Raw genomic sequence first — 22,928 nt, 5'->3', positions numbered from 1 at the left:
GATGTTACGATTATATACATGTGACCCGAGTTTGTGTCACCGCGCCGTTAAAAGAATGGTTTATTGTGATAATGGTACCAATTCTGTTGAACACAAATCCTAGTAAATATTAGTAAAATATTATAAATTCGATAGTGTTTTTATTTGTCCTTCTTACACTACCTAACTAGACGATCAACTAGAATTATGGCATAGAGTTAGTTGAAAGGACGGAGAGTGACATAGTTAGTATTTTTGTCCCAGGAGAACAAACGGTTCCCACGGAATTTGTAAAAAACCATAACAAGAGCACCAAAGAAACAAGGGCGACAGCAGTGGCATGCATAGAGGGTATGCACAGGGAGGGTATGGTATGCAGATGATATAAAATGAAAAAAATCTTCAGTACTAGTCATAAATACTTAAGGGTAGGCTTTTTATTATAGGCGTTCTGGAAACTTCGTAAAATCTTCCCGTCCAAAATCCCTCAGTGCCTGAAGACTAAAGTCTTCGAACAGTGCGTGCTTCCACTGATGACTTACGTAACTGAGACTATGAGAGCTATCCTTGGAGTATCTTTACGTGATCAAATCAGAAATGAGGAGATCCGTAGAAGAACTAGAGTTACCGACATAACTCAGCGAGTCGCGAAGCTGAAGTGGCAATGGGCAGGGCACATAGCTCGGAGAACCGATGGACGTTGCGGTCTTAAGGTGCTAGAATGGCAACCCCGCACCGGTAAACGCAGCGTAGGTCGGCCCCCAACGAAATGGACAGATGACATCAGGCGAGTCGCTGGGAGCCACTGGAGGCAAGCGGCCCAGGACTGCGTATTGTGGAACTCCCTATAAAAGTCCTATGTCCAACAGTGAACGTTGATTGGTTGAAATGATGATGATGAGGCTTTTTATAACTCTTACAATACCAATCCTTAAGTTTTTTATAACTCGTACTAGAGATTTTCTTCATTTCATATCACCTGCATTCCCTGTGCATGCCCTCTATGCACGCCACTGCTGTCGCATGTGTTTCTTCGTCCGCGCTTGTTACGGTTTTTTACAAATTCTGTGGGAACCGTTTGTTCTTCTGGGACAAAAATGGCCTATGTTACTCTCCGTCCTTTCAACTAACTCTATGCCAAAATTCTAATTCATCGGCAACCGCTTCAGACCGGAACACAGCATTGCAATAATGTTGCTTAGCGGCAGAAAAAAGGATGGCGATAGTAGCTTCCTGGACAAGCTCTGTCACAAAAAGCTTTTCTTAAAATCCTTAGTCTTCATGCATTTCAGCATAAATTAAAAAGGAATCCATGAGATCCACTATTTATTTTCTATGTAAATTCAACATTCAGAATTTGTTATCTATATCCATCTAAGTACCGCGCACACTCTCGGCGCCGTGGGCGGGGCCGATCTACAAAAGCGAAGTGTCAGTGGCGCCGAAGCTTTCCGTTTGACTTTTTACTTTTTTATTTTACTTTTTTTCCCCAAGGCGCCCGCGGCAAAGGCGTTGGCGCGTACGATAATTTAATTAGTTAATGGGCGATAGAGGTTTTAATGTTTTCGTGGCGAATTATATTTTTTGGAGGAATTAATGATCGTTAGCGTGATGATGCTAACAATTCATATTTTCTCTCTTTGGGAAAATGACTATGCGGGGTTTGAAGTGAATGATCACCAATAAGTACATAATCTGGGTTGTTAGGAATTTGGCATTACCTCAGTGCTTCGGAAAGCAAGGTTCCAGGTTTTATCATTATATTATTATTGTGATAAAACCGAAAGACATCTTTATTGTCACAAGTGGGAATCCACTATACCTACTTGTGACAATTAAGATGTCTATGCACGTAAAACAATTCAGTAAATGTTTGACTAAGTGGCTATGGATATGTCAGATTTCAGAATGCCCTTTAATCTGAATCATCGCTAAATCATCGCGACTTCACAAAAAAAAAAGAAAATGAACGAAAATCAGGAGGCAAAAAAAAACACCAACAACAATGATGAAAAAAAAGATTATCATCAATGACGGTCATCATCAAATAAGAAAATAAGGTACAGGTAATAAATAAGGTATAAGGTACAGTAGAATAAACTATAACATAGCTAAACAAAATCCAACAATAAAAATAAATAAATGTAAGTTATATAAAATTAATGGTAAAAGCCCGCGTAGCCCGCGCCCGGAGGCTCACAGTTGGGCAGTGGGACAATAATGCACTACATGATGGTGATAATAAATGCATTAAAGCCTACCTAAACCGATTAGTCTTAGCACTGACTCACCGAATATTAGTAATTTTTTAATCTATTTTTCCAAAAACTAACTTTTTATAAAAACGATGCGCTGCCGCCAACAATTAAGCTGGCCCTCTGGAATACGTAAAACCTCAAATGACTGTAATTATAAGCGATTTTATTAAAAATAAAAAACTAAACGCTCTACACAAAGCACGCGCCGCCGCGCCCTCCAGGCTTACAAGATGGCGCCACTTGGATTTGGCGGGAAATCATAATGTCATTATAATACAAACGACCATAGATCATAATATCATATTCGTAGGTTATGTCATAACTTTGCTGTTAGTCCTTAAACATTGACAATAAAATTATAATAAACTGCGCATAAGCACTCGTTTTAAATAGCGCGTAAGTACGTATTTACTTTATACTTTTGCTTATTTTACAGAAGAGAAAAGTACTAGTAACTAGATTTGATTACAAGGAGGTGCATTGTGTCGATGGTAATTTTATTTTTATCTATGTTCACCGGTTTCTCCGCCAATCATCATCATCTAGCTAGAAGTATATTTATATTAAAAACTATTTAATCAACCTTTTGTTTTGTCACTTATAATAATTCTAAATATAGGTGGTGATATTATGTAAAGAAGCAAGATTCAATTCAAGCGTCTTCATTCCATTACCTACATATTATGAAAAACTAAACACTACCTAGAAAATAAAATCCAAAAATAACATCAGCATCTTCTGGTTTCCGAAAACCACTAGACGTATCATTACAGGCGTCCGGCACGCAATTTCTCTTTAAAAAATCCTCCAAATCTCTAATTTACCGAAAAAACTGTATCATTCATCCCTTTTTTAGGTTTTTTTTTTGTTTCCGAACGCGTGACTCTTGACTGACTGTTTTAGCCTGAGGCAATCTCCTATCTTGAACGCAACCGCAAGATTAAAAAAAATAAACAAAGATGGCCGACAACGCGTGCGTTTCGGCGGGAAGGGCTTTCGAAAAAAATACTTTTACCTGGCCCGCGTCGGTCGAAACAAAGGTAATAATAGAGAAATGGTCCGGATTTGAATTATAATTGGTCTATATTGGTCGCGAAGTTTCTTTTGCAATAATAATATCTCCGTTCTTTTCTTTTTTTTCTCTCGAATTCGCTAAGTAGGAAGGTATCTAACTGTACTTTGAAAGTTAAATATTTATTGACGCGTTCAAGTTCGATTCATTCGGCAGATCAGAATGCTGTTGTCACCCCTGCTCTTCCCGTGGGTGCCGTATACTGCGACTGGCAATAGCGTCCTCTGTTCAATCAATATTACATTGCTGGACTAAGGGCAGGGTTTTACTTCGCCTATAATCACCACAATGGGTGGGTTGGCGAACGTGGTAGATGCAGTGGCGTGCCCTTCATAGAAGCACAAAAGCACTGCTTACCCTAGAATTTATGTATGTCTCATAAAGGAGATTTTTTTCATTTCCTTCTGAGTAGATATTAGTAGTAGCTGTGCTACTACTAATATCGTAGTAGACGCTGTTGCCCGTTCTCCGTTATATTAGTTCTTAGTCTCCTCGTATGACAAACGCGGGAAGTAGAAGCGTGTTGTGACTGTGTAGGCGCGTTTGGAACCCTCGTACCTTTAGTTTTAAGTTTACGAATATGGTTATCGCCATCATCTCACTACCATGTACACATTTCTCATGTAATATACGATTGATTGTATTGATTTGATTTGATTTGTATTCTGCAAATCCGTCAACACACGGTAATTGCGGAAATAATCTTAATTTTCAAATATTCGTTCCTATGCAAACATTTTTTTTTTACAGACGTTTTGAATTTGGTTCATCATCTGCAACAGGCAGTGTGAAGAACGCGAAGTTTGCCAGGAGTTAAGCTCCAGGACTCCACCACACAAGGGTAACGATATCCTCAAGGCCGCTCTTCGCTTTAACTTCAGTGATTATCTATACCAAAGAATATACTTCTTTAGGTGAAGCATACATATGTGTATAAGTGCAACCCGTGCCACGGAAGAATAGATTTGCACAAATATTCGCACGCACTTATATTGTGCGCAAGAGATAGCACGATATCCGCCCCCTTTTATCAATCAGGTTATTCATACACGAGTTTTTTTTTATGAGTAGTTCGCGCCTTATAAAAATACCTCTTACTCGCAGGATGATTACATAAGAACGACCTATTGTTTTATTATAATACAAAAGCTTAATGTTTGTAAAACAAAAATAAATATTCATTAGATGACATTAACTGATTTAATCGCACTTTTGCATGCAATTGTAAAAATTGTCCTTTACACAAGTCAACCTTTAGACTCCCCGCACACACGCGAATATTATTGACAATAATCTGAATATATAATTGTCAATATTGTTGCCCGTGTGCGAGGCGTATTGAATAATAATTTAAGTATACAGGCCTCGACTCTCATAGGAGACTATGTTGCTCCAATGCGGGTTGTTGGGAAATTGAAGTATTGGTAGATCAAAATTGTGAGACCGTACGATGATTATGTATTAAAAATTTAAATACGAGAATTGCTTGTTTAATTAATAGGTATAATAGATCGATAGAAACACTGATTTTATATGTTTGAATATCTAATGTTATAGCGACAGTCATCAATGAAGGTAACGAGTGAGGAGGACAGCACTACTCATAGATCTGTCTTTGTAGTTATAGATGAGATTTGGTAAAGCAGAATCGATGCCAATGGAGATAAATAGTTGCAGTGAATTTCCATCAGTCACCCGTGACACCTGATATTACGGATTAGCAAAATATAAAATCCAGTGAATTTCGTCTATTGCTACTTTAATTTCATTAGGTGTTCGCTTTTCTGATCATCCTAATAATATTATAAATGCGAAAGTTTTTATGGATGGATGAAAGGATTGATGTTTGTTACTCTTGCACGCAAAACTACTATTCCAATTTTACTGAATTTTCGAATAGAGACAGATTACACCCTGGATTAATTAACATAGGCCGCTCTTTATCCCGGGAAAATGTACGGTTCCCGTAGGATTCCTAGGAAACAAAAAAACCGCAAACAAAGCTGCGGGAATCAGCTACTATTTTAATAAAATGACAAAGATAATTCCCTAAGTTTTATAATGCGAGTACCTACATTATCTTATATAATGATCTGATTAAAACACAAATTTTACAAACAGCATGCTAGTCGCTTTGTAGGATAGGTTCGATTGCGATTATATTGACCGCTCTTGTTGACGGCACGTTGCGTTGGCCTTAGGTATTTTAATAGCAAATCTCGATAGCATTGCGGGTTCTGATTGATATGCCAGCAACCTCTGCGATGTCGCGCGGATTCACGCTTCAGCCAACGAGCCACGGGCACCACGGGGCGGTGTACGTTGTCCAAACTGTGACCCTCCCAACTGTGACTCGTGATTTTTTAGTTCCTAGAAGAAGTTGGCCACATACTTGGCAGATACTCTTTTTTAACATTACCATTTTCAATATAGAAGTATGTAAAGTATCGAAGCAAAGCGTCTATGCTAGATTTCAAGCAATATTCAATCGATAGGCGTTAAAAATACTATTGGAAATATTTTTTTAAGTTTATGCATTAATGAAATTATTAAAATAGCAACGTTGACATGTCATAACAAGGTCAGTTAAAACGTCAAAATATAATTCAACGTCAGATAGTAGTGATGTACACACAATAAAAACATCGATTATAATCGAATAGGGTGTTAACGAGCTTATTTGTAGCTGCTGCTTATTTGTGAGCGTATAGCTGACGTAATAATTACAAAAGCCTAATGCTTATTTAAGGTTGCCGTAGGATTTGAAAATACAATTACTAATACTGATTCGTTCATTCGTTTATCATAACCCAGAAAGACAGCAGGAATTCTGGAGACAGTCGTAAAATACTTTCTATTCCGTTTTCGAAGGTAGATGTACCTATTTAAAATTTTCCTTACAAAAACTTAATATGTTTCGCGAATTATCGATTTCCTTCAATTGATTATCTCTAGAAGCATTGATAGTGCATATCTACTACAACTATATGTCAACTGTCAAACATAAGTCATAACACGCAAACAATCTCGAAACAGTTCGATACTTATAGGGCGTAAGCTAAGCTGTAAAGTTGTGGTAAAATAGATAAAAACAATTCAACTTATCACCGGTATCTTGCATTAAAAAAAAAAGAAAAAAATGGCTCGCAATATATTAAAACTGGGCGCTCTTGAGGCGCAAAAGACTGCGTTTTTTCTATGTGATGTTCAGGAGACATTCAGACCTCACATAAAATACTTCTCGGAAGTGGTCAAAACGGCGAATAAAATGGTAAGAATTTGATTAATATTCGTTACGTAATAATGCAAGTGGAGTTGCGTCTGGAATGAACAACCGATAACTTACTGGCAGTTGCTTCAATGCTGTGTTCCAGTCTAAAGGGCGTGGTTGCCATCGTAATTACAAACACATGATGCTTAACACCTATGCCTGAGGTTGATGGACACAGTAGGATGCTCTGTATATAAGCGATGGTTTTCCATATACCATGGGAGCTTGGCTTCAATTATTTAAAAAAAAATGGAAAAAATAATACCTCATAAATTAATATGAGTGATATGTGCTTTTTAAAAAAAAAACATTTTAATGCATTTTCCTACTATGTATTATGTCAATGCCCAGATAAGTTCAAAAAAAATATCTTAAATTACAGTTAGAAGCAGCAAAACACTTTGATATACCAGTATATGTATCGGAGCAGTATCCCAAAGGTTTGGGACACACAACTCAAGATATTAAACTTGACAATGCAACATTTGTTTATGAAAAGACAAAGTTCTCTATGTTTACTCCTGAACTGCAAGAGAGGTTGAAGAAGGATGTACCAAATTTGAGTTCAGTTGTACTTTTTGGTATTGAGGTAAAGAATTTTAACTCTGATTTTATAAATATAAATGCGTATGTAATTTTTCTGACCCAACAGGATTGGAAGTTGCGACTCTGGCAATCGGGGCCTGAGTGCTTTACCAATTAAGCTACGGCTCTCCCACCGTCGATGTTGAAATTAGAATATGCCTTTTATATCAGTCTCATAGCAACTTTGACTATGATGTTCTCATTATGTTATAGTTATATTAAGTATGGCAACTTTAAGAATATTTTCCTCTTAGAGTGTCCTTGTGAAGGTGAATCATTAGGGCTATCTTAACGTTGGAGATCAAGAATATAATGGATCTCATAAACATTCTTAAAAGCTTGAAGCTTGTCCATAAAAAGCTATAAATAAAACATAAATTTTAAAAGCATACTTAAATGCTAAAACACTTTAAAAAAATATATATTTCATTTGTAGGACGTATTATGAAGCTGAATTCTATTGCCTAAATTCAAAATACCTCTACAACTTTGCTTTTGATGTTGGTTTTATAAAGAATTCATATTTTTGTATAATACATTCTCTTAATATTGTTAAAAAGAGATATAACCCACTTCTAAGTTTTAGTTCACATCATTTTACTGATATTAGTTTATATGTTCACCGATCACAGGCCCATGTATGCATTGAACAAACTGTGATTGACCTGTTGAATGAAGATATAACTGTGCATGTCCTCGCTGATGGAGTATCATCAAGATCTATGATGGACAGAAGTCTGGCTCTGGAGGTTAGTAGAAACTTATGAAAAATGATGTTGTTAATTATTTTTACTTATCAAAACATAGTGTAGCTTGGTATTAAAACTAATTTTCGCTTAGTTTTTGCGTAATTTATCTACTTATATTATCCAAAGCCAATATTAATTATGCAGTTCACAAAACTTTTCACAAAAATTTTAATTTTACTATTCTATAAGTAAGATTAACTTTGGTTTTGGTTCTACAACATAAATGCTTGATGCTTGTCTATACTTGAACTTTTTAGCACATATTAAGCTTAGACGCCCATAACTTAGAAAAGATGAGGTGTGTTCTGGGATTCCCGGCCCCCCGAAAGTAAAGTCGAAGTCCTACCCACTGGGCTGTAGCCACATTACTAACTCAAAATAATTGTTATATTTCATTTGACTTAATAGAAATCTTTTCTAACTTTACTTTTGGTCCTACACGTTTTAGGCGCATGCAATATGTATAACCTGTGACTTGTGACCTTGTTACTAACTCTAAACTTTCATTACTAACCCATTACCAGCCAACCAGGGCATGGGTCTCCACTCAGTAAGCAAAGGGTTTAGGCTGTACCACACCATATTGACTTAGCCTGGATTCGCAGTCTTCACATGCCTTTTAAATTTTAGTAAAGACTAATTTTCAACTAGTTTTAGTTTAGTTTTTTTTTTGTTTAGCGCATGCAATCGCTGGGATGTTTTATAACCACATCGGAGAGTGTCATGTTCAAACTAATGCGAGACAAGCAGCATCCAGCTTTTAAACAGATATCAAAGCTTGTTAAAGAACCTACTGGCGATTTTTTAAGCAATGACGTTCTGGCCAAGCTTTGATTTTATGTGTATGTGCATTTTATCTAACTTTAAATTTTTTAAAATATCTACTCATGAATGTGAAAGTGTGTTTGTCATTAGCAGTGCAGTGCAACAACGGAGCAACGGACTTTCAGTAAATTTTTATTGCTTGTCTTAAAATGTAGACAATGATATTAGTAGTTAAAAATATTATAAAAGAATGAAAAAGTAATAACTTAGAGAAAAATCAGTTTTTATTTTTATCTCTCTTGTTTTATTTGCATCATAAGTCGAGCAAAAGAAAATATACTTTATGAAATTTCTGATTTATGAAGAATTTATATTTAAAAAAAATATTTTATGTGAATTATGTTATTACCTACCTCTTCATACTAAGATTAAACGAATTTTTATGAAATTTAATAGTTTTAGCAAAACTGCCTTTGCCTGTACGTTTATTTAAAAAAAGGTATTTGGTTCAGATTTGTAGATTTATGCATAATCTGTAGTTGATGTAAGCACTTATGCAAAATTAAGCTTAATTTGCTAAAAGTACTCCGCAAAAAGCAGGAGAATCTGTATGGGGTAATTTATAATTTAAAACTTTATACTCCACACCAAACAGACCCTCGGCAATGAAACCTCGAAGCACGTTTTGCTCCGAAACCGGAGCATCCTCAGGAAATGTTGACTTTAAAATGTATAATTGTCAAGTGAAAATCTCCTGAGGATTCAAAATGTCAATTTTTTTTGTCTTTAATCGACCAATGAGTCACAATTGCTATAGCAGATTTGGCCATCAGGTCTGATTCTTTTTTCTTGCTATGTAAAAAAAATGAATTTTGTAATTTTACAGCGGTTCCATAAAGTTGGTTGTTTCGTGGGCACAGCAGAGAACGTCTTATTCAAGCTGTTGAGAGACAAGAGCAATCCAGCCTTCAGAGCCATATCAAAGTTGAACCAGACTCCCACTGCTGACGAATTTGTAACCACTGAATAAGGAAACCTTGAAAAATTGTAGTAGCCTCAAAAATTCTATCGTAGCCTATCTTAGTCTATTCATTTTCATCATCATCATATCAACCAATTACCAGCCCACTACTGGGCACGGGTCTCCTCCCACAATGAGAAGGGTTAAGGTTGTAGTCCACTACGCTGGCAGTACGGTTTGGTGGACTCCGCAGGGCTTTGAGATCATTATAGAAAACACTCATGCACACATTTTTATCCCCGGGGAAAGTTAAAAATTGTATATCTCACCATGTTTCCCCTTCACCATTGTGTGATATTTAATAGCATAAATTATAAACGCACGCTCTGAAAAGGTACGGGGATGGAACTTCCTACCATTGTCAAAATGATTTCTGTAACTTCAGTATATTTTCACCGCCAATGCCGTGGAATCGGCTTTGAGTAGCAAAATATTGACAACATGAAGAAGGACTCATAATCGCTTTCGAGTAGTAAATATTATAAAAATCATTTTCAAAGCATCCAAGGTGCCCATTCAAGTATTCACTGAGTTTCATCCAAATCGGTCCAGCCGTTTAGTAAGAGCAACACACAGACAGGAGAATAACATGTATTGTGAAGACTTCTTTCTAAATTTTAATGTAAAAATTAAGTTATATACGTAATACTTAAAAGCTCTAGGAGCCCATAGAAATATTCACTCAGTTTTATCCAAATCGGTCCAGCCGTTTAGTAGGAGTAATACACATATAGCAGAATTAGGTATATTATCAAGTTTTCTTTCTAAATTTTCTTGTAAAAATTAACAGTTATATATGTAACGTTTAAAAGCTCTAGGAGCCCATAGAAATATTCACTCAGTTTTATCCAAATCGGTCCAGCCGTTCAGTAGGAGTAATACACATAGAAAAGAATAACGTATTTTATGAAAATTTCTTTCTAAACTGCCTTGAAAAAAATAACAGTTATATATGTAACGCTTAAAAGCTTTAGGTGCCCATAGAAATATTCACTCGGTTTGAACCAAATCGGTCCAGCCGTTTAATAGAAGTAACACGCATAGAGAAGAATTATATTCTTGTAAAAATTAATAGTTATATATATGTTAAAATCGCTTAAAAGCTTTAGTCTTAGGAAGGGGCGAATCATTAATTAGGCAGTAAAGCCATTAATATTTATCCATATGTAAATACTTTATTTAACTTAAGATATAATATATTTTCAAACACAATTACGTGCAGTTTTATTTCAATAGTGACCATTTCAGTTGTTCCTTAGCTGACTGTAGCACCTGCAACGATAGAAACCAAAGGTTATAGTTATAGGTAATAATCATTATCGTGCACTAATTTTTTGACGAGGGTATGCACACCCCTCCAATACGAGTTATAATCAAATAATTTGGGTATGCAGTTCTTATGTGTATGTATGAAGTGCACGCCACTGGTAGTAATAGCATGTGCCGGTTTTGATAAGATTTACCCTTTATGCCAACCTATAGTTTCAATCAATTTTCAACGCCCGACATGTGTGGGGTTGTGTCTGCGTGTATGAGTTTCTGTCTCTGTGGCATTGTAGCTCCAGAACGGATGCACCATGGCCGTAAAATAAATTAAAAAAAAAGGAACGGATGAACAGATTATGATTTGGATTTTTTTCGGGTGATTTAGACGGGACGGTTCTTAGCTATAGTTAAATAAAAAAAAAACGCCCAAGATGGCCGCCGGCACAAAATGGCTGAATACATATTTTTTTTACAACTCCTCATATTGGGTATGAAATAAAGGGCTTGACTAGTAGAATACTTTTTGGCGAAGTTTCTTTAAATTTTAAATCTATATCGTTATAAAAGCGAGTCTGTTGAGTTTAACCTTTATTTATTGACATGAATTTGAAAAGTAACTTCTCAAAAGTTTGAAAAATTCAATTGTTTTTTTTATGTTTTCAGAACTCAGTAATGCCGATAGTTGGTTATAAAAATATGTTTAAAAGAGTAACTGCTGAGTTTCAGTAGAACCAGTCTTCCGAGTATCAGTGGTAGAGTCGCAACCAGAAGACTTGACGTTTTAAAAGTGCTTATAAGTACTTGGAATAAGTTAATCTTAACGTATTAGACACGTCCAAGAAAGCACATTTGCCCACCCGCTTTGCAATTCTAGACAGTGAAGTCAACGATCTCCTTAAAAAAAAAATAGAATTATCAGACGGATTTGTCTGTCTGTCGATCATAGTATTAAACTTTAGCCGACTCCACACGATAGCACCAACACTGTTCGCCCAATGTATATATGGTCAAATTAGAATTTACCCCTACGATCGCGCCAACCTTGGGAATTGCCGATCTTAGTTCTTTTGCTATAAAAATGCGCACTAATATTCGTACCAATGTTCCTACGTATACTTTTTTTCCAGTAACAATAAATAATGACAGGTGGTGTCAATTCTGTTGTACACAAATTTCTGAACTAAATTGTTGTTTAAATTTATCAATCTAACGTCTATATCATCGTCTGTATTCCCTTCCCTCTTTTAGAAAAAGATAGTCCAACTTATAGATCAGGCAATTTAGCGGGTGTGTGTTAATATTTACTCTACCTAGACTTCTGGAGTATACTTTAATAACCTCCAGCGTGTGGATGCATATCACAATTGCCGACCAACGTTGGTACCAATTATAATGCGAATTGTATATCATGGACTTCCGCAAAGTTAAACTTGCTTCTATCCAGCTTCTGTCAATTTATCCCGCTTTTTAAGCAGTCCAGATTAGTATCATTTAATAATTGGATCAGTCGACGACGGTCGACGAATGAAACTGTGATCGGATTGGGCAAAATATCGTCATCCTCTGGACCCGGCTTAACTTGTACTTACTGTCTGTGTGATGTTAGTAGGTTCGACTACAGACCCCAAGGTCTTTGGTTCTATTCGCGGATCCAGCCAGTAATTGTCGGGTCAGGTTAGGTAATTATTGAGTTTATCTTTCAAGAAATTCTGAAACTGTGCCATAGGTAGGAAAATAGCTCGTCCATTTCCGTGCTTTCGGGAGCACGCAAGCAGTTAGTCTTGGTTATTACCAATAGCATATTATTAGTTAAAACTTCATTTAATTATCAGTTCAACGTATTTGAGAATATAAATATAATATAAGTGAATTTTCTCAAAACCATTACTCCTATTACGTAATAAACGTTGGACATAATTTAAAATTCATAGACCAGCATTTTTTGTCGGAAAAAAGTTACTGTGATGTTTTTCTCAATACGCTAGGTATTCATATTCGATAACTTGTGCAGTCTCGAACATAACAAAAAGATTTAGTACACTGGGGGTAGCTATTGATTATTTATTCATACTATGATTCACAGTTGGAAATGTGCCCATGTCTCCTCTCATATGTAAGACCTAATTGGGGCATTCGCCTACCACGCTGCTGCAATGCAGGTGGGCTTTAACGACTATTCTCACAAGTAAGAAAAAGGCCGTTTCACAACGTAACAAACGAGGTAACTTTCTAACAACCTGTGAGGTATTCTTTAACATGAAAATACATTTTTGCCCCAATCCGGGATTCGAACCCAGCACCACGTGATCCGTAGTTAAGGATCATCATCATAGCAACCCGTTACCGGCTGCACGGGTCTCCTCCCACAATGAAAAGTGTTTAGGCCGTAGTCCACCACGCTAGCCCAGCGGACTGGTGAACTTTACACGCCTTCGAGAATATTACGGAGAACTCTCAGGCGCGGATGTTTCCTCGAGATGTTTTCCTTAACCTTTGAAGAATTAATAACATAACATATTAAACGGCTAATATTGAAGCATCAAAAACCACTCCACTTCAAATATTGGATAGAAGCAGGCGTTACTTTGCGAAAATCCATGATATACTATGAAAATTTAAAAAAAAATACTATTTAATTTACTTAACAATTATTCATTGTAAAGTCAACATCTCATGAGGATGCTCCGGTTACGGAGGAGGGTACATTGCCGAAGATCTGTTTGGTGTGGAGTATAAGGATCGAAGAAATTATAAGATATCCTCCATACAGATTCCTCCCCTCGGACTATAGCAAATCAAGCTTAATTTTCAAACACTTCACTTTAGTCGCGTTTTTTGGACAGGCAGTTAGTTACTTAACTCCATTTAGCAGTTGACACTAATGTTCAAAACGTTTCCATAAAATGGGAAAAGTGAGCTAGCAACATTACGCGGGTGTGAAGTGAGACGTGCGCGGGGCGTTTACACTGTTTTTGGACACAATGCACTGCATGCATTAATAATTGAGGGTTCTCTACGTTCTTAATTCTGTGCACAAAAGTTAGAGGTGTGTGCTGGGATTCGAACTCGGCCCCCCGAAAGTGAAACCGAAGCCCGTGCCACCAGGCTACCTTATTAGCTAGCCTTCTTGGCTAGGCTATCGCTAGTTAATCACTAAACCAACGAGAAATTTATATATTGGATAGAAGCAGCCGTTACTTTGCGGAAATCCATAATATATTATGAAAATTAAGCTTAATCTGCTATACTCCGCGAACAGCATGAGAATCTTTATGGTGTAATTTATATAATTGTCAATTATTCATTGTAAAGTCAACATCTTCTGCGGATGCTCCGGTTTCGGAGCGAAACGTGCGTAGAGGGTACATTGCCGAGGATCTGTTTGGTGTGGAGTATAAGGATTGAAGAAATTATAAATTACACCATACAGATTCTCCTGCTGTTCGCGGCGTATAGCAAATTAAGCTTAATTTTCTAAATGATAAATTCAAATATATGTAAATGATTAAATACTTGTATGTAAATAAAATAAATTGCGTGCAAAAGGTTGGCAATAAAAAAAAAAATAAACCAAAATATATATTATTCTTGACTAAAACTAAAAAACAGCGATAGGTATAGTAAACAAACTAACAATTCTAGGTTATATAAGTAACTAATTTATTATTGTATTGGTCGGTCCCTTTTCCTTGACTTTTTTTAGTATTTTTTAGTTTAATAATTCGTATTCATTATGTTGTATAAAGCCTGAAATATAGAATTAATTTGATAATTTTAGATAGAAAAGCAAGCGTTTTAATTAAATAGTTAATGATGCAAATTAAGTTGAAATAAATAATAAGCTAGAATTAACGATAGAAATATAGTTCAAATAAGAATTAAAAAAGTAAATAAAAAAAATAAAAATTCTTTAAAATTTATTACGAAATAAAAATTACAATAAAGTAAGGGAAAAAAAATTAACAACATAAAATATGTAGGTATAATAAATTCGAATATTTCTAAACATATAAATTAATGTCATTTTCATTGCTTTTGGTGATTTCACGAAAATCAAAATAATTATATCTATACCTTATAATTATTTAACCTTATGGCACATTTAATGTAATAAAGAATTAACTGCGAAATAAGTGCTAAAATTTATACGCAATAATTGCATGTCTATTCAAACAACATAGTTTGTGAACAAAACATGAATGTTTATTTCGTAAAAGTGACATTTTAAATACAATAAAACAATGGTTGTAAAGTTATATTATGCACTTGGGAGTTCGTATGTGTGTGCGGCTTTTTCAGATGTAAAAGCAGTTCCTTGATATGTGTACCGACCATAGACAAAGAGTAGACATTATTCTTAGTTTTGTACAGAAGCATTTGTATACGACTCGCGAAAGTCAATTGTAATGAACATTTAAGCTTAAAGTGCTATCTACGTTATTATCTGAAAACTGGGATCAACGCTAGTGATTTTTTATTATTTTGTAATTATAATTAATTTATATTTAATACAATGTTTCATTATTGTTGTTTACAAAACGTTAAGCTGCCATGTAGGATGCATTTATTTTAGTGTGTGTATAATTTAATTTATTTCTTATACACATTCCATAAGTAAGTGTCTTTCGTACATAATGTTGAGCGTGTAGGATGGTATAATATATGTAAAATATCACCAGAAAAACTTAATTAATTTATACATTACCTGAGCATCGGTTTGTTTTCATAGGGGCACATAATCAGTATTTATTTAATTTATTTATTTTGAACGATTTTATTCCTTTTTAATACAACATTTTTTTGTGTGTTACGTACAAAACATTGAAATAGCGTGTAAGATGGTATATATAATGTAAGAAAAATATCACCAGAAAAGCTAATAAGCTTTTCCTTAATGTAATAATATTTATCCATTACCTGAGCAACGGTTGGTGTCTCTAGGGTCACACAATGTGAATTTAATTTAATTTGTTTGTACGATTTTATTTATTTGTAATACTCTTTGTTTCGTGTGTTGTTGTTGTGACTTACAAACTATTGAAATAGTGTGTGAGATTGTATAATGTACGCAAAATAACACCAAATAAGATTATTAAATTCATCCATTACCCGAGTAACGGTTTGTTTTCATAGGGACATATAGTCAGTATTTAATTTAATTTGTTTGTACAATTTTATTTCGTTAATACACCAATTTTTTGTGTGTTACTTACAAACTTTTAAAATACCTAGCGTGCAAGATAGTATAACGTACTTAAAATATCACCAGAAATGCTTATTAAATTTATCCATTACCTGTCAGTATTTCATTTAATTTTTTTGAATGTTTTTATTTTTAATACACGTATTTCTGTATGTTCCGTACAAACTATTGAAATAGCGTGTAAAATGGTATTATTTACGTAAAATTTCACCAAAAAGCTGATCAAATCTAGCTTATTAATTTAAGCATATTATATATTTTTTTGTTTGTACGATTTTTTTTTAGTGTTTCGTATAAATTATTAACAAATCGTGTAAGACGGTATAAAGTATGTAAAATGTAACAGAAAAGATTTTTAAATTTATGCATACGTGGTTTGTGTCTCTAGGGTCAAACAATAAGTATCTCATTTAATTTGTTTTTACGTTTTTATTTATTTATATTAACTCTTTGTTTCGTGTCTTACAAACTATTGAAATAGCGTGTAAGTTGGTATTATTTACGTAAAATGTCACCAGAGAGTTTATTAAATTTATCCATTACGTGAGCAATGGTTTGTGTCCCTAGGGTCACATAATCAGTATTTAATTTAATTTGTTTGAAAGATTTTATTTATTTCTAATACACGTATTTCTGAAATAGCGTGTAAGTTGGTATTATTTACTTAAATGTCACCAGAAAAGTTTATTAAAGTTATCCATTACCTGAACAACGGTCTGTTCCCCAAGGGGCACATCCTCAGTACGGAGAGCAGCTCTGCCTACTATCGATGTGGGGTCAGAGTCAAGGATCACTCTGAAAAAAATACGTGTTGAGTTGAGAACTAATACACACACGCACGCACTTACGTACACGCACAAACACTTACGTACACGCACACCCACTCACACTCATGCTTTTGTGAATATCGTAACTGATTGTTTTGCATATTTTGTACATGCGCCTATTACTTAATTGTCACAGTTTAGATTTGTAATCCGGATTTGGCCTTATTTTAGTAATAAGACAATCCCTTAATCAAAATAATCTGTAACGTTGTTGGATTACTAATAAATAAATAAACGTTTTCCATATTAGGATTAGGCCCACTACACAGCACGGGTCTCCTCCCACAATGATAAGGGGTTAAGGCCGTAGTCCAACATCCTGGCTTAGTGCGGATTATTAATTATAACATATTGACACCCGTTGACAAGTGTCTTGAATCACTACTGAACTAGAACATCACTATTAGAATAAAAGTTACATTATTTTACAGAGGCATTCCTTTCTTCCTTTTCCGTCGTGACCTCATGGCTGAGGGCCGTTACCAACTACGACAAAAACTGGCATTAGCAACTGTCTAAACATTGAAGACATGGCTGTACGGTGATATATCTTTGCCTTGTCCTTCTTGGAAAGAACAAAGAAAAAAAAAATAGCAGTGTATTAAAAATCCGACTTGAGATTTACTACCTATTTGATATGGAGGGTAGAGGTAAGGAGAGTCATCTTATATGGGAGAAAAGTTGAAAAAGTGTCCAGTTGTATGCGCTAAATAACAGTTCAAAAATCCTCCACAATGGCGCTGGTGGATGCACAGGGTATGGTATGAATGTAGCAATCGTAGATGAATTGAAGTATGCCGAGTTAAAAAACTTAATGTCATTATCGACTAAAGTAGTTAATTATTGAGAATTTCAACAACTTACGTTGTACAAAATATTGTGGTAAATATAACCTTACTTCCTTGTTTATTTTTCAAGCCTACTCTAACAATATTTATATTTGGCGCTTCTTTTAAGAGTTACCTTGATGCAAATGTGGCGCCAACCTAATTTAATACATTTTGACGACACTTTTTCATATACACAGATGATCCTCCTTACCTCTACCCTCCATACTATTTGATCACGTGAAAGTTAACCACGATTTGTATGGTTTTTTTTATCTTTATATACAATGTTGTTAAGTGGAAAACCATTGCGTCGCCAATAAACTGAGCAACATTTCGCAGGGCATTTTTTTTTTTAGGGCATGCCAAGTACACGTCCCGCGACATGCCGCACCATGTCTATCAACATGAAGCGTAGATGTTAAGCCTGTTGTGCCTGTAATAACACCGGCAACAACGCCTTTCAGACCGGAACACAGTATTGCCGACTACTGACGGCCGACTGGCGCAGTGGGCAGCGATCCTGCTTTTTGAGTGCGGCCGTGGGTTCGATTCCCACAACTGGAACATGTTTGTGTGTTGAACATGAATATTTTTCAGTGTCTGGGTGTTTATCTGTATATTATAAGTATTTATGTATATTATTCATAATAATATTCATCAGTCATCTTAGTACCCATAACACAAGCTACGCTTACTTTGGGGCTAGGTGGCGATGTGTGTATTGTCGTTGTATATTTATATTTATTTATATTTATATTTTATATTGCAGCAATACTGCTTTACAGCAGAATTAAGCATGGCGGTAGTACTTGCCCGGACGAGCTCTGTCACAAAAAGCTAGAACTACTATCAGAAACGAAACAGCGCAATCTAGTGACAATACTTAATGCAACCGAGATATCAAAATAGGTAGATTTATTTAAAAATGTGTATTGAATAACCCATCATATGGATCAATTACTCTTGTATGAATTCATTTGATTCACAACTCATTTCATTCATTTGTCAAGATTGTACTATTTTCTTTCCACTAAAATCGGATAACACCGTACACATCAGTTCATTCCAGTGAATTGGAAATCGGACTGTAGTCATTCTGTTCAGGTACTAACTAAAAATAATCCTACTATCCTAATTCCTACCAATATTATAAATGTGAAATTGTGGATGTTTGTTACTTAATCACAAAAAAATGGCTGAACGCATTGGGATGAAATTAAGCATGGAAAAGAACATAGGCTACCTTATATCCCGGGAAATAAGAGAGATCCTATGGGAATAAAAAACCTTAATCGACGCCAACGAAGATAGAAGATGATACCCGCTATCAGCTATTATTAAAAATAAAACAGCATATTCACCCCCTATCGCATATTTCGTCGAACGCCAGCATGACAGCGTCGAGGCTCTCCATAAGTATGCGTCTCTCGACATTTCTCCTGAGCAGGATACTGACTGACTCGTATAAGGCGTTCAACACCGATTGGAGGATAAGCTGTGAACATTATTACATTTTCATTAAAAATACATAGAAGTAAATGACAATGTGTTAAAACACATTAAATGAATAGTGGTTACTAAAACATTTATGATTTTCTTAGCGACAATTATGAATTTCCTAACGACAAGGCTGCTTGGAAGCAGGCCACTCCACTCTCATCTCTCACAAAACAAAAAACTTCTAAAGATTGTTGAACTATAAAATGATGTTGGAATAGAGAGATCTGCTGAGTTTCTTGCCGGCTGTTCTTAGTGGAATCCGCCTTCCGAACCGGTGGTAGAGTCACTACAAACAGACTGACTTGACGTTTCAAAAGTGCTTATAAGAGAGGAGATCTGTACAAGAACTGGAGTTACTGACATAGCTATGTGCTCAGAGAACCGAAGGACGTTGGGGACCCAAGGTGCTGGAATGGTGACCCCACAACTGGTCTGCCACCAACAAGGTGGACAGACAATATCAAAAAAAAGTCGCTGGAAGCAGCTGGAAACCAGTGGACCAGCAATTGGGTACCCATCTATTGGGAGACAGAGAAATCCTCCTTCACAACAATAGCAACATTCAAAGATTAATTAGTTACCTCATTCTCGTGAGAACTTCCCATAACGTAGAAGAACAAGTCAACGTTGCTCTTATATACACAGGTTAGGCCATCCAATATTATAATTTCGGAATTTGCTCTGAAAATGTATAGTAAGCAAATATTAGAGATAAAATATCAACATATTTTTATTGCTATATATAGTTTTGAAACAGGCCCTTTGATTTCTCACAAGATAGAATTACGAATGTTAAGTTATAAAATGTTGCCAGCTATATTTCCGTACGATCTGCCTTCTGAACCTTCAAAAAATCACTTATAAACATAATATGTCTGAAACATTCATCACATCAAGCCATTACCAGCCCACTATAGAGCACGGGTCTCCGCCTACAATGAGAAGGGTTTAAGGACATAGTCCACCACGCTGGCCCAGTGCGGAGTGGTGGACTCCACACACCTTTGAGAATATCATGTACAACACACAGGCATGCAGTATTCCTCACCATGTTGTCCTTCACCATTGAAGCAAGTGATATTTTAATTACTTAAAACGCACATCATTATGATTATCAATATGTTAGCAGCCCACTACAGGGCACAAGTCTTCCCACAGAAAGTAAAAGAAGGTCAGGCCATATTCATCGAACCCCACATGCCTTAGAGAAAACTCTCAGGCATGGTTTCAACACTATGCTGTGAAGGACACTTAAAGCAAACGGTGTTTAATATCTTAAAACGTAACTCAAAAATGTAAGACGTGCATTTCGGGGATCACTTGGTAACTCAAAAGGGACGTTAAAGTCTTGTGAACTAAGCTATCATCACTTATATTGTCTTACAAGGTGTGAAAAGTATAGCTTTCAATGCAGAGTTAATTCTATCTTCCACATTCTAGATGCAACACCCTTATAAAAAAAACATCCCCCCTCCGCTTGCGGGGCTTTTGAATGCCCAAGCAACCTGCGTTAAGGGCTCCAGAGTGAGGAACCTCCTCACAATACAAGCAGTTTCAAGGACATTACCTTTATTGTTACAAACTCAATAAATGTTTCATCGGCGCAGATATACATACCTATGTGTTTTATTGAATAGGTTTTTCTCAAAGGCCTTTTGCTCTTTGGCGGTTGGCAACACATCTTTATCATAATACTTGGCCAACACTCTGTTACCGTCATTGTCAAGGATGCACATTCCTTTCACAATGTAGAGGGTGGGTTCCTGAAAATAATGTTTTAACAACTTTATAGTTTTATCAAACATTCAATAACTCTAATGGCATATAAACCTTTTCAAAAGGTGTTTAACTTATATAAAGTTACGTTTAGTTTAAAGACTTTATTCTCAAAGTTGAAAGAAACCATAAATCTAATTACACTTAAAAATGTGTATTAACTGCACTACTGTGTTACTGAATTACCTCAAAAAAAATTTTTCAATGTGTTATTAATTGTTTTTTAAAACTTATTAATAACTACTCTGTAATACTTTTTTGTCTACTCTGTAATTCTTTGTCCACCATACGTACTGGGCCAGTGTGGTGGACTACTGCCTTAAACCCTTCTCATTATGGCAGGAGACCCGTGCCCTGTTGTGGGCCGAATGGGTTGATATGATGAATACTTTTTTTTTTATTGACTATTGTATAGCAGCACTTTCTTGAACTGATTTTTTTTTGCACCTAGTTAGGTTCTTGTCTAATTGAACTTAGCGACAGTTTTGTGCAAAAATGGTATGACATAGAAATGTAGATTATAATAGATAAAAAATGGATTTGAATGTCACCTGTGTACTTATGGAATTTAAGTGTATTGTTTTAAATAATATGCATGCTCTTTGTTAGGTATAAATTAGTTAATATCCTGCTACCTGTTCACCAACTTTGCAAATAAAATAATATAAATAGCTATAAAGCTTAATTTACTTATACAATTCTTAATTAAATAATAATTTTCATCCCAATGTTATACCATTTTATATGTAACATGCCTAACATATATCCTTTCATTCATTATCCTTTTGGGATAAAGTTATAATGCCATCTACCTCAATTTAATATAGATAAAGAAAATATCTTTTATTTTATTTCACTGGCATCCTCAGCATATTACTGCCCACTGCTGGTAATAGGCTTCCTCTCTCTTAAGACGCTAGGGTTTTTTTTTTGGTTTCAGTGCAATATCACACCGGAGCACTAAATCACTTGGCTTTCATGTCCTGTCGGTAGGGTGGTAACTAGCCACAGCCAGAGCCTGTCGCCAGATCTTTTACCATAACACACCCAATTTTTTCTTTTTAATAAACCTACTTATCGTTATTAAAAGATTGTACCATTACAAAATACATGTGGAAAATATTTAGTAGCAGTAATTGATAAACAAATAAGAATAGTAGCAAGAGAATTTGGTAAGTAAATTATGAAACATGTATTCTATATAGTTATACTCACAAATAAAGCTCCTTCCATGGTTGTGTACACCATGATAATGGTTTTTTTTTTAAATTATTTTTTAAAAATTCACAATTCTTTGCCGATGACTCGTGTTTACTGCTCTGCAAGTAGTTTTAATGGCAACGCCTAAGAAGAATAAGTTCGATGATTTTCTGAAAGATGATGATTTTTATATTATTTTTATTTATGGTTATTTATATATTTATTATAATAGAAAATAAATTACAAAATATCACCGAATAAATGCCGTGTTGACGTGTTCTGATTTGACGCTTTGCTTTGACGTTTTATGAAATGACGTTGTCAAGATGACAATGACAAGTAGGGATGGGCAAAAATTTTAAAAATAATGATCGGTTTACGTTAATAATTGAGATTGATGTACTAATCGCAAACATAGCTTGAGGAATCATATTCAGTATTTATAAAATATATGAAATGTGCATGAAAAGTATCAAATGGCCATTTGATACTTTTCATTATGTTTGTAACATGAAACGATTGTCCAATTAATATTTTAGTTAAATAAGATTTATTATAATTTTAAATCAACAAATAAAACTTTAAAATAATCGTGTTTTTAATATGAAGCTCATTCCCAAACAAAC

The 22,928-nt window shown here is 35.2% G+C and overlaps 2 protein-coding genes across 4 annotated transcripts; one reads left to right on the top strand and one right to left on the bottom strand.

The window, feature by feature from the left end:
- Nucleotides 1–6,324: 6,324 nt before the first annotated feature.
- On the top strand, nucleotides 6,325–10,431 carry LOC120625039 (isochorismatase domain-containing protein 1-like). Its single transcript, XM_039891948.1, has 4 exons — nucleotides 6,325–6,580; nucleotides 6,963–7,169; nucleotides 7,798–7,914; nucleotides 9,566–10,431. The coding sequence occupies exons 1-4, from the start codon at nucleotides 6,449–6,451 to the stop codon at nucleotides 9,707–9,709; spliced, it is 600 nt and encodes a 199-aa protein (XP_039747882.1). The 5' UTR covers nucleotides 6,325–6,448; the 3' UTR covers nucleotides 9,710–10,431.
- Nucleotides 10,432–10,701: 270 nt separating this feature from the next.
- On the bottom strand, nucleotides 10,702–22,624 carry LOC120625040 (coatomer subunit zeta-1). Of its 3 annotated transcripts, none has more exons than XM_039891951.1 (7): nucleotides 22,557–22,624; nucleotides 22,318–22,472; nucleotides 20,944–21,089; nucleotides 19,908–20,007; nucleotides 19,188–19,321; nucleotides 16,874–16,964; nucleotides 10,702–10,972 (listed from the first exon to the last, which is right to left on the bottom strand). In XM_039891951.1, the coding sequence occupies exons 2-7, from the start codon at nucleotides 22,348–22,350 to the stop codon at nucleotides 10,925–10,927; spliced, it is 552 nt and encodes a 183-aa protein (XP_039747885.1). In that variant the 5' UTR covers nucleotides 22,351–22,472; nucleotides 22,557–22,624; the 3' UTR covers nucleotides 10,702–10,924. The 3 variants fall into 3 exon arrangements, with proteins under 3 accessions (XP_039747885.1, XP_039747883.1, XP_039747886.1); XM_039891949.1 differs by having other exon boundaries at nucleotides 22,547–22,608; XM_039891952.1 differs by lacking the exon at nucleotides 10,702–10,972 and adding an exon at nucleotides 14,533–14,713 and having other exon boundaries at nucleotides 22,547–22,608.
- Nucleotides 22,625–22,928: the final 304 nt, after the last annotated feature.

Source organism: Pararge aegeria, chromosome 7 (genome assembly GCF_905163445.1).
Source record: "Pararge aegeria chromosome 7, ilParAegt1.1, whole genome shotgun sequence".
NCBI classification, from domain to species: Eukaryota; Metazoa; Arthropoda; class Insecta; order Lepidoptera; family Nymphalidae; genus Pararge; species Pararge aegeria.
Note: the sequence above shows the minus strand (reverse complement) of the source record. Positions and strands in the feature narration are given on the sequence as shown.